At 49.1% G+C, this 12,385-nt stretch overlaps 2 protein-coding genes across 2 annotated transcripts; both read right to left on the bottom strand.

The window, feature by feature from the left end:
• Positions 1-1,269: 1,269 nt before the first annotated feature.
• On the bottom strand, positions 1,270-3,547 carry LOC109435384 (uncharacterized). The gene is made up of 2 exons (XM_019713223.2): positions 3,083-3,547; positions 1,270-2,096 (listed from the first exon to the last, which is right to left on the bottom strand). Exon 2 carries the CDS (start codon positions 2,075-2,077, stop codon positions 1,640-1,642), a length of 438 nt encoding a protein of 145 aa, XP_019568782.2. The 5' UTR covers positions 2,078-2,096; positions 3,083-3,547; the 3' UTR covers positions 1,270-1,639.
• Positions 3,548-10,372: 6,825 nt separating this feature from the next.
• On the bottom strand, positions 10,373-12,385 carry LOC109435385 (uncharacterized). The gene is made up of 2 exons (XM_019713226.2): positions 12,197-12,385; positions 10,373-11,129 (listed from the first exon to the last, which is right to left on the bottom strand). The coding sequence occupies exon 2, from the start codon at positions 11,108-11,110 to the stop codon at positions 10,724-10,726; it is 387 nt and encodes a 128-aa protein (XP_019568785.2). The 5' UTR covers positions 11,111-11,129; positions 12,197-12,385; the 3' UTR covers positions 10,373-10,723.

Here is a 12,385-nt window from a genome sequence, read left to right as displayed (position 1 = left end):
AACCGTGGGCCCAGACTACAAAAACCTGTGTTTTGGGGTCTTACAACAAGATTGAGGTAGCAAGAGCACTGAGCCAGAGGAGGGCATACGAGAAAACCCACGTTGGAGGCTAATATGAAGGAAGGACCCTCACAGGCTAAGAATGCCTTGCAGAGCGGGGGGGGGGGGGGGGGGGATGTCGTATCAAAGGATTTCTTCACGTCTGCTCTGAGAAAAGTTGGAATTCCTGGGGGTCAGATATGGGCCAGCTCCTTTGCTTCTCCTGTCCCCCTATGGAAGTTTACTGAAGGGATCCAGTCCCGGCTCCACGGTTGCAAATTGGGCTGTAGCAGGGTTGGGAAGGACCCATCTTTGTGTTTTCTAGTTTGCTGAGGGAAGAGGAGCTGAGCCGTTACATGACGTCAGCTGTCAATCAGCGGGCAGGATTTGAGTCCTGCTGTGAGTGGAGTGTTGGGGTATCCAGCATCAAGAATTGGGATGGGGGGTGTGGGGAGGAGAGGCACATGGGCTCTCCTCCCGACAAGGATGCATCCTATCAAAAATGGGGTTTGCTCCCCGATGACTATGGGTAGCCCTTCTGAAATTGTATGGTGTGTTCTGTGCCCTTGGAGAACTATTCCAACCCACTCCACCCAGGCCTCCAACCCTGCTGGTCGCTGCTGAAATCAACAAGACCGGGTTGCAGAAGAGAGTGAGGGCTGGGGGTCTGGCGAACTGGGCTCTGGGTGGGATGCAAAAACATCATTTCTGGGTTCCTGCAATGGATGTTTGGGGTATCGGTTTCTTTACTTGAAGAATGGAATGGCTGTACTAGACGCTCTCCTGTCACGCCTGACATTCTATGGCTGAATGACACTGTCCCAATACCGTGGATGGTTACACCTCGCCTGGACCACGTACACCGCGTCCCTGCCTAAAACTCGCCACCAGCTTCGAGGCGCTGGATAAATCTTTTGGGGTGGGTTGAGCGGTGAAAACCAGAACAGTCAGGTTCAAGCCTGTAGGAGGGATGTTTTGGGGACTAAGCAGCAGTCTTGGGGACAAGGTCCTCAGGATCAGAGGGGGCATGGGGCAGGCACCGTGGAACTGAGCATGACTGAGTCTAGGGCCGGAGGGCAGCCCTGCTGCAGGTGTGGCGCCCAGGTGACAGGCTCTGACCAAAGTTCTGTGACACAATAGGGATGTCACATGTACAGAAGGATGCAGGACCAGTCGGGACAGGTGATGTCACCCCAAGTCCCTCTGATTACAGGTCCCACTCGTGATGGGAGAGCAGCGAATGGGGCTGAGTCACCCAATGACACACGCAGCCGGGAGTGGACTCAAAGGTGATTTAATGGAGGCAGAGCAGGAAACGTGCATTTCTTCCCATCCAGATTCCCTCTTTGGATGAACCCTGAGCAGTGATTTAGACTAATTTAGACTAAAACCCCTAAGACCCCTGTGTAATTTAGAGGCTCAGGGGCCCTCCAAAGTTTGTGTAAGGAACAGCTTCCTAGCACATAGTTTTAGATGCAAATAGGAAAGACCGAGTGAGAACATGCAGATACAAGGACTGTAGGCAATTAGGACACAGAAGCAGAAGCGGAGGCATTCAGTGCCCGGGGTCGGCTCCTCAGGCGTGTGGCTGTGGCCCACTTTACTTCTGTTTGGTCTTCTGCTGGGCTGGGCCTGGGATGACCACTGAGGGAGATGGCTCAGGAATCTTCGACTGGCCAGGCTCAGGGAATTTAGGGAGGACCGGCTCAGGGACTTTGGTGTGACCCTGCTCGGGAAACGTAGGCTTGCTTGGTTCGGGCTGCTTGGGGTGGTATGGCTCCGGAACCTTGGTGTGGCCAGGTTGTGGCACCGTGGTGTGGCCAGGTTGTGGCACCGTGGTGTGGCCAGGTTGTGGCACCTTGGTGTGGCCAGGTTGTGGCACCGTGGTGTGGCCAGGTTGTGACACCTTGGTGTGGGATGCCTCCTTGGTTTGGGGGACACATGGTTCCTGGGGAGGAGGCTGGGAGGGCTGTTTCACCTGCTGCTGCTGAAGCTGGGGGGGTGGGACGAAGGGCTGCTTCTGCTGGTAGGAACTCATGCTTCAGAGGAGGATGGGCCTAGAAACAGTAAAACCGACTCAGTGGTTTGGTGAAACAAGGAAGAAGACACACGGTATGATAAATGCCATGCTATGGTATTTCATGCCCTTTCAGATGTGACAGGCTCTCTGCCCTTTCTCTCTGTTGCCCTGAATTTGAGATCACGGGGAACTTGGGTGATTTCAAGCAGAGAAGCTCAGAGGTGCTTTCTTCTGCTCCACATGGTGGAGCCCTGAGCCGTGCTTCCTTTCTCCCTGGTGATTCTGAAAACCTGCGTCGGCAACACCACACAATAGCTGGTTCCCAGGATTGATTGAGGCCCCAGGTTTTGAATAATGTGGAAACATGATAGCATGAAAATTCTGGGGTCCACCCTCTCATGTCCCCCACGTCGCTCTCCTAGGGAAACTCCATAGCACCCTGCCCTGAGCCCACAGAATCCCACCTAGGGGCCCTCTGTCCACACTGTCCTTTCCGTGCATGCTTTCTGGAAGGCTTTTCATTCCACTGCTGCTTGTCTGCACAGGCATACCCGTCATGGCTCTCGTCCCAGGCATTCTCTGCCAAATCCTCGGTTTGCCATAGCGCAATACCTGCCTTGCCCTCTTTCTTAATCACTTTCGATGCAATATGTTTGCAAATCACACCCATGTTTCATGTTCCCGGATGGATTGTAGGTCCATGGAGTAAAGAAAAACGTATCAAGATTGCGAATTCTCAATAATGATTGGAGGGAGGGTTAAAAGTCCCTAAAAGTACCCTGGACGTGGGCTGTCGTCCTCATCCTGTAACTGACCAGACGATCCTTACAGAAACTATCGCCCTTTTCTGACCCCAAGTTCCATAGCTGTCATCTGAGTGGGAAGTCAAAAAGATCTGTAACGTCACCTTAAACACACATTACCATTGCGTGTAAAATAAATAGATCCTTAGCATGACACAGACCCCAATCAAATAAAATCCAATTAGGCAAATATGAAGACATTGCAAGTGGCAAGACTCACCTGGCACAGAGAGAAGTTCACGTTGTCGGGCCTCTCGGGTCTGGTGGGGTGTCTCTGGCCAGCTGGCGTTTTATACAGACCATGGGCCTTGCCTGAAGGAAGTGGGTTTTTTGAGGGAGGCTACTCTACCTTTGTTCAGGCTTTTGTCATGAAAATCTCTGGCTTAACATTTTTGGATACTTACACGTTGACAAAGAAGTCACCTGGGCTGGTTCCCACTGTCCACCCAACTGCTATGGGCAACCGGATTCTTGGGTGGTGATGAATTAAACCAGGAGGGAGTTTCTGGGCTTCTGGCACCAGGAACAACTATGTTTCCTGAACAGGACCATAATCCTTAGCTCTTCTTAATTCTGGTGAGCATTTCAGTTTTCTCAGTGGATGTGGAGATGAGCAATAGGCACTACTGGTTCTTCTGGGAAGCCCCTGAAAACAGGGAGTGAGTCACCTGCTCCTCACTGAAGTGACTATTCAATAAGGACAATAAGTGAACCGTATACTGTTCCATTTCTGAATGGATCCAGGCCTGGGAGGGGACAGGAAGGGCCAGAATGCCTGCATTGGAAATGAATTGTTCACACTCTGGCGAGAGCCAGCAGACACACACCATGCTGACCAGGGACAGTCGCCGGGTTGGGGATGGACAGTGTTGCATCCGTTCAACACGATGTCACCGCCCTGAAGATCTTGCCTCTCATCCATCTCTTTTTTTCCCCGGGGGTGACACAAGAACAAGGGGGCTTTGATTCCCTGAATTCCTATGTCAGCCATATCCTCTGATCATGGTCAGAGAAAACAGAGGTCTCTCACTCAGAGTTGACCTCAGCACACAGTCCCTTAGCAGGCGTGACCCAGGGGAAATCTAAACATCCTTAAAACTCAGGTATGTGGATGGCTCCTCCCTTCCCACTGCTTCACCCCTGCGTTACCTCCCGTGAACCTGAGCCCTTAGGTGCAGTCACTGCCATGGGCTCCTGCCATCAGTTTCCCAGGGCCCTACTTGTACTTCATTCTCACATCTGTCTGGCAGAGGCTCAGTTAGTGGGCAGTTGTTTTCCCTGATAGATGTGTAGGTTCATGGAAGGGAGAGAGAGAGAAAAGAAGGAAGGAAGGAGGGGAGGGAGGGGAGAGAGACAGAGAAAAGCATTATTTAGAGGCATGTCTATGAATTGTTTGACAATAATAAAGCAACTATTTGAAAATGATTCACTTTCTTAGGATGGACTCATGATAGGAGCTGAGAAGAGGGTGAGGATTCGCCATCCTCTCTCTCTGCTTCCTTCCCCACCCATTTTCTTCCCTCCCTGCTAGTGTCTGACTAGCCACCTCCCTCTGGCATGGTGCCAGGGCCACCCTCACTCTGTGCTCCAGTCTCATTAGCTCTCCTCTCCAAACCCGTCTCTCAGGAGCCCCTGACACAGGGAGCTTTGAGCAGACACTGCTTTTCCACCTGGGATTCTCATCTCCAGAGGAATCTGCTTCCTGCTCCTCTGTATGAAGCTGGGGCTGTCTCGTGTCCTATTTGATTCTGGACTGTGATTCTAGAAGCAATTCCTTTCTTATTTCCTGTCTTTCTTTCCCGGGTGGGCTCTCTCTTGCCCTGTCCTGACACACTGTTCACTTTTATGAAAGCCTCTCTGTCATCAGCCTCTACAACTTATTACTTTACCCAACTCTGTTCCTTTCTGTTTGGACAAACATGCTCGGTGGCTGGGTGTTGAGGCTCTTTCTGCCCTTCAGAGAAGCTTGTTTTTTTCCCCACCATTGTACATGCACTGATCCCCAGTACAGAGCAGGCATGCCATCGCTTCTGATGGTGAGTCCCACGTCCAGAGGTGCCTCGTCTTTCCCACTGCCCTCCTTTCCTGGTGTCGGAAGGCCGCTACTTTTCCCGTATCAATGGCCCGGGCCATTGTGGATGATATTGCCTACCTTTAAACACTCTCCAGATTTTCTGGGTCTTGCTCTTTTGTCAGTCATGACTATTCCCACATATTTCCTTGTGCTGTATTTTCTTGACCCTAGGTTCCAGGATGCTACAGTGTGACGTGTCTGTGTGATTTTTTAAGGCATTTGTGGAAGTGCAGGCTTGAATTATTAATGCTTGGCAGTCACACTTCACCAATGGAGTACATGAACTGAGAGATAATGCTGCCCTAGGGAAAACCCTTTGAGACACATTTTTTTTCCATATTTAATAAGTACAATTAGATGACTTTGGACATATGCAAACACCCTGATACCAGCACCACAATCAAAGAAATCCAGTACCTCCCAATGTTTCCTTGTGTCTTTTTCTTGGTGTGTGTGTGTGTGTGTGGGGGGTGAGAACTTATCATGAAAGCCACCCTCTTAAAGTTTAAGAGCACTACACATTTGTAACTATAGGCATTGTTATATAGAGCCGAGCTCTGATACTTATTTATCTAGTAGAACTGAAACTTTATGCCATGGAATAACCAACCACACCCTGTTTTCCCACCCCTTTACAGAAAACCACTATTGTATTCTCTGCTTCTGTGAGTTGACTATTTTAGATATCTTATGTAATTGGAATCATATAATATTTGTCCTTGTGTGTCTGGCTGATTTCACTTAGCATAATGTTCTCCAGGTTCATGTATGTTGTCACAAATAGCAGGGTTTCCTTTTTTTTAAGATCAGACAGAATTCTGCTGTGTGTATAAATCATATTTTCTGTATCCATTCACCTGTTGATGGACACTTGTGTTGTTTCCATGTCTTGCTATTGTGAATGATGCTGCCAGGAACACGGGAGTGAGTGCCGATATCTCTTAGAGAGGCTGATCTTAATTCTTTTGGATATACACCCAGAAGTGGCAATGCTGGATCACATGGTAGTTCTATTTTTAATTTTTTGAGGACTCTCCATACATTTTCCACAGCTGCTGCACCATTTTACGTTCTCACCGACTGTGTACAAGGGTTCCGATTTCTCCATAATCTTATCAATACTTACCTTTTGTTTTTAACATAATTGACACATAGAATCATAAAAGAGCCAGATTAGCCCAAACAGCCTTGAGAAAGAAGAACAAATCTGGAGGCATTACATCCTGATTTCAAATTATATTACAAAGCTATAATAATTAAAACAGTATGGTATTGGCATAAAGACAGACCTATAGACCAATGGAACCGAATAGAAAGCCTATGAATATATACATACATACATAGATGGCCACCTGATCTTTGGCAAGAGTGCTAAGGACACAATGAGGGAGTAGTTTCTTCAACAAATGTTGGGAAAAGTGGATATCCACATGCAAAAACAGACGAGAGAGAGAGAGAGAGAGAGAGAGAGAGAGAGAGAGAGAGGATATTGGACCCCTACCATGCTCCATCCACAAAACCCAACTCAAAACGAGTTAAAGATTTAAGTGTAAGACCTGAAACTGTAAAACTCATAGAAGAAAACATGGGGAAAATCTCTGTAACATTGAGCTTGACGAGGATTTCATGGACATGAAACCAAAAGCACAGGCAACAAAGTAAAAGTGGTCGAGTGAGATTACACCAAACTAAAAAGCTCTGCACGGCACAGGAAATTATCAGCAGATTGATTGGCAACCCACAGAATGGGAGGAAATATTTGCACGCCATATATTTTATAAGGGGTTAGTTTCCAAAATATATGAGAAACTCCTGCAATTCAATAGCAGAAAAGAAAATACCTTGATTAAAAAAGGAGCCAAGGGCTTCAACAGACATTTCTTCCAAGAAGACGTACAAATGGCCAGTGGGTGTCTGAAAAGACGCTCGGCATCATTAATTAGCAGGAAAATGCACATCAAAAAATTATCAGGGAAAGGCCGTTGGTGGTTACCTACTTTGTAACACATTGGTGTTTCCTTTTGCTTCGTTTCACTCCCTCCTTTAAGCTCGTGTTCCTCCTCCCAGGGATTATGTTCTCGAAGGAATTAGTTGCATATGAGGCTCTGTTTTGGGTGAATCCAGGCTAGGACCCGTCATGAAACAATAAAGCTTTATTTGAGCTTTATTTGAGCTGCAGAAAAAGAAACACAATTACTCAATGATGAATATCAGTGCCTAGGCCAAGGTCAGAGAATCCCTGTGGTGGAACAGTGTAAGAAGCTTGGGATTGACCTAACGCCCTTTTTGGGGGATTCTGGAACTAGGCTGTTCGATAGTGTCACCACTAGCATATGTGGCTTTTTAGATTTAAATGTCAGCACCTCAGACTCCTAAACCCACGGAAACTATGAAATAATAAATACTATATGTTGTTTTCAGATACTAGGTTTGTGGTGATTTATAGAAAACGAAACAGTACTTATTGCTAATGGTAAAATGTAAACTTTTAAGCAAAAATTATAATTTTGTGTTCAAAGAGTGAGGCTTAGCATGTTCCCCTCCAATTCCCAGCATCACCTGGTGAATAGACCACTCAACATCTCAGCAGGTATCCAATAAGCTCCTCCCATTGGGCAGGCACTGCTTCTGCAGGGGTGTGGAGGTGGCAGGGGTGTGTATGTGGGGGCGTTGGACATACAGCAGAAACAAGACAGATGGCAGAGGGGGTGCGGGGGAGCAATATGGCCGAGAAGCAAGCACATTACGTGGGGAGATGCAGGAAGCCGACTAGGAAAGCGGTTGGCATAGAGCCCCAGGAAAGAGACTCTTCTGAGTCAGAAATGGGAGGAAACAGCCCGCAGCCCAGTGGGAACTCCCTTATTGAGTGAGCAGTTCTCACCTAAACCAGATACTATCTTCGTTTTTTTCTCCAGCGCACATGGAGACTCAGGGCTCTGCTAGGACAGAGGAGTGTGAGGGTCAGGAAACCAAGATATGAAGAGAACCAAACGTGCATTTCTTTACCTGCACAGGTGAGAGCTGCAGTTTACCAGCCTGTGTGTAGTTTGTCCCTGAATCCCTCACACAGCAGCAGTGTCCTACCCTCTACTCTTGCCTGTGTGAAAAGCCTACTTACTGGAGAGGAAAGGAGCTGAGGGGAGGGAGGAGCTGTGGTCACCAGGTTAATGTAAATTCTGGTTTAGTGCCAGTGCTGAGCCTGGAGCTACTCAGCAAAAGTCTCAGAACACACCTGAGGCCAGTTACCACCCACGGAGCCTGTCAGCCTCCCATAGTTTTCCGAGAAAAAGTACAATGTGGGCAGGGCTGGCTGCTAACAGAGACAGTGCTTCCGGTGTTGGGGTAATTGAGTGCGGAGGGGTCCCCGGGGAGCTCCAGGCCAATCAGATTCAGATTTGGCCACATGGGGGTGGGCTCAACACAGGAAAGATGGCGCCCACCTGCTGGCGGCTGGGGAGGAAGACCTCACAGAGGATAAATGGCGACTATCCTCCAGCCCTTGCCTCAAAGCCACACACTTCAGTCTGTCCCCAGTATGGCTCCCATGCCATCCAAGTCACCGTCCTTCTGTGGGAATTCAACGTGAGGGCCTGCGAATGAGTCTGTGCTTAAGAGGACGGCTGGTTTTCCTGCCGCCTTCTGTCCCACCTGGATGGTCGGAATCCCCACTGTTTTTCACACCCAGATGTTGTGGGGGCTCCTCTTCCTGACACCAGTGCTCCGGGCTGGGGAGCCTGATGTGGGGGGCTGGGGTCCCTCACTCCTCTAGGCTGGAACCTCCATGGCTGAGATATCCCTGCTGATTCTCAGCCCCCACAGGGAGGTTTGGGGCGCATTCCCCGTCTCCACCCCTCCTACCAGTCTCAATATGGCTTCTTTTTTATATCCTTAGTTATAAAACTTCTGTTCAGCTAGACTTCAGATGGTTCTCCAGGATGATTGTTCTATAATTTAGTTGTAATTGTAATGTGTTCATGGAAGGAAGCAGGCAGAGTGTTTATCTATTCTGCCGCCATCTTGGATCTCTTATAATATATAATGTTGAAGTGATCATTCTGATAAATAAATCTTTGTGCCTATGAATGCACATTTCCCAGTGGAATGCAGAGGGCATGTGGATGTTAAAGGATTTTGACTCATTTTGCACAGCTCCCCTTTAAGATGGTTCCTTCCAGCCACATAGCACGAGTCAAGGTCCCCAGTGACTGCTCCTGTGGATGTCACTGACATTTCCCATCATGCCAATGAGCAGCCATCGGAAATCACTTCAACTCGTGCAAACCTTACAGACCCAAGTGACATCATTCTCTCCTGTCAGTCTGATAATTACTCATCAACCTGCACACTTTGCGGGACAATTTTTATCTTACAGTCTCCAGATGGCTCTGGAGTTCCTCCCAAACTTGTTCAAGTGCTTGTGTATCATACAGGTGCTACCTGTTGCCTGCCTCCCACCTGCTTGATGTTAAGGACCATCTGTCTTGTCAACAAATGGGGTTCATTCCCCAATGACCACTGCAGCCCTTCTGAAAATTCTGTTGGTCATTCAGCCTCTAGCGATAGCTCCCTGGTATCCCAGCCCCGCTCAACAGAGCCTTTCAAACCCACTGGTCACCAGCAAACACAAGAAGATGGGGCTTCATTGGACAGAGCCAGAGGGTGGAAAACTGAAAAGTGGGCTCTGGGTGTGATTCAGAAACGTGACTTCCAGGGGACCTTAATGAATTACCCTCCCCTTTCGGGAGGTGCTCTTTGAGTCTCCTTTCAGCCTAACAGTTTATATCTCAGTGATCTTTACACTGACTTTTCGTCTCATCTGTATTAACCCCTCTTTCTTCTGAAACCTGCCTGAACTTTTTTCTTCTTTGAAGCATCTGCTTTTATGTTCTTCTCTGAGAGGTACCGTGTGCGTGTGTGTGTTGCACTCTGTGTGTAGCTCTGTGGTGAGTGTGGGTATGTATGTGTTTGTGAATGTGTGTGTGTTTGTATCTGAGTGTGAGTGTTTAAGTGTTTGGCTTCTGTGTGTTGGGACATCAGGATGGGAGGATGAGTGAAGAACAGATACTTATGTTGGAATATGTAGAAGCCCTATTTCATAATAATAATAATAATAACAGTAGAATAAACTAAAAAGAATAAGGGCTATTTGGGGGCCAGGGCTCAGTCAGGGAAGGCTTGAAGCAGATACCGTGTACGTACAGGCCTGACTCACTCGGGCGGGAGGGAAGAAAGCCCTGCTCTGGCTGAGGCTGCCCCAAGTAACAGGCTCCAGGCGGCTTTGATGGCCCTCCCATCGGCAGCCCAGGACTGTGCTGTAAGTACAACACACACACACACACACACACACACACACACACGCACGCGTGTTCTCAGCGCCTGGATTAGGCGCTTTCTGACTGCAGCCCTCACAACCAGCCCTCTGTGTGCAGCGCCTTCTTCATGTTGAGGGAAGAGCGAGGAAAGCCGAGGTGGTCAATGACACACAGAGCCAGCTATGGCATTACAAAGGATTTAATGGAAGCAGAGCCGGGAACAGTCCCTTGACCCCCCACTCACTGTCCCGATGAGCCCTCAGCAGCTAGAAGACCAGCTCAGCCACTGAGACCTTCAGCCTTAGGCAGGGGCTCAGAGCCTTTCAGACTGAGAGTGAGGACCATCTTTTTTGAGGTTACAAAGAGGGAGGGGTTACGACTCAGGGTGACAGCATAAGTGGGACGAATAAACGGAGTGGGAAAGGGGCTTCAGCATCCAGTGGTCGGCTCCTCCAGGGTTTCGCTGTGGACACCATTACTTCTGCTTGGTCTGCTGAATTGGCGCTGGGATGACCGTTGAGGGACACGGCTCAGGGACCTTGGGGTGGCTGGGCTCCGGAACCTTGGTGTGACACGGCTCTGGAACCTTGGTGTGACACGGCTCTGGAACCTTGGTGTGACACGGCTCTGGAACCTTGGTGGGACACGGCTCCGGAACCTTGGTGGGACACGGCTCCGGAACCTTGGTGGGACACGGCTCTGGAACCTTGGGGTGGCATGGCTCTGGCACCTTGGTGTGACATGGCTCCTTGGTTTGGGGGACACATGGTTCCTGGGGAGGAGGCTGGGAGGGCTGTTTCACCTGCTGCTGCTGAAGCTGGGGGGGTGGGACGAAGGGCTGCTTCTGCTGATGGGAACTCATGTTTCAGAGGAGGACGGGCCTAGAGACAGAGCAGATGGTTTAAACCAGGATTAACTAAGGAGAAAGCCACGTTCAATGCCAAATTGGTTTTCTTTCAGGCCCCTTTAGAAGAGTGACCCTCCTCTGTCCCTGTCTCCTTACACTTGAGAGCAAAATATGCTTCGATAATTTCTGGGCCCTTTCAAAAGGAGGAGCTTCAAGGCAAGTTGTTCGGTCCATTTCAGTAGGATTCGCTCCTTGGCTCCCTTTCTTCCCCAGACGTGTGCTATCCCTCATTGGCAAGTACCCAAGACCACCTATTCGGTCTTTGGGGAAGTGATATATCAGAAACGACTGCAGGCTACCCAGGCCTCGTACCACACAGCACGCCGTCACTTCTAGGATCAGTCTCGTGTGTGAATCTAAGCGCCCACTTCTTCACTCACAGCCGCTGCTCACACGGCCCCCCTGCAATGCTTTCCTTCCCAGCTCTGCTTGCCCAAATGCTCCTCCATCGTCACTCACGTCACAGACGTCATGTGCCGTCACTGGGAGCTCTCCCTGAGTGTGGCACTCCCACGGTGCCACAGCCCTGCCCTGCCCCCTCTCCCCACACCCATCACCCGCTACTTTGGGTTTCATCTATGTACATGCAATACCTTCCCTGCTGGGTTGTGAGTTTATGGAGGAACTTCCTAACGTTCCTAGCATAGTGCCTTAACTACAATAAGGTCTCAGGAGAGGTCCATCGCATGAATTAAAATTTTTATAATAAGTAACATAACCAGAGAGGACAGTGGCACTTCTGAGAGTGCTCGGAAGTGAGTTCTAGTTGTAACCCTGCTTTGAACATACTGGGGGAACTTGCACAAATCTGTCCTCGTACTTGACCCCTATCCTATGTCTGGCCACTGAGGCAGCGGAAATGTAACCACCTCCTAAGTTCTCTTCAAACCCAAACTGTGCTTCACATGAAAACAGAGGCACCCCATAGTCTCTCTCTCCAACTAATACCCTGCATCAGCCCTCTTACACATGGCGGCCTCTGTCCCGTTTCTAATCATGAAAAATAAACAAGTTTCACATGGGTTCTCATCAGAGCCTTACCTGGTTTGCAGAGAAGGACGGGTTTCGGGTCGTCCTGGTATGGTGTAGAGTCAACGGGCAGCTGGCTTTTTATAGGATACCTGAGCCCTACCTTAAGGAAATGGCCCTCTGTTGTCATTCCTTACTTGTCAAACATGAGTCACCCCCACTCCCCTCAATTACCAGTTGGCTCAGCTTTTGCGAGGAAAA

Source organism: Rhinolophus sinicus, linkage group LG14, assembly GCF_036562045.2.
Source record: "Rhinolophus sinicus isolate RSC01 linkage group LG14, ASM3656204v1, whole genome shotgun sequence".
NCBI lineage: Eukaryota > Metazoa > Chordata > Mammalia > Chiroptera > Rhinolophidae > Rhinolophus > Rhinolophus sinicus.
Note: the sequence above shows the minus strand (reverse complement) of the source record. Positions and strands in the feature narration are given on the sequence as shown.

Bases quoted from the DNA above. Each gene is read 5' to 3' on its own strand.
- LOC109435384 (XM_019713223.2), bottom strand. From the start codon at position 2,077: ATGAGTTCCTACCAGCAGAAGCAGCCCTTCGTCCCACCCCCCCAGCTT.
- LOC109435385 (XM_019713226.2), bottom strand. From the start codon at position 11,110: ATGAGTTCCCATCAGCAGAAGCAGCCCTTCGTCCCACCCCCCCAGCTT.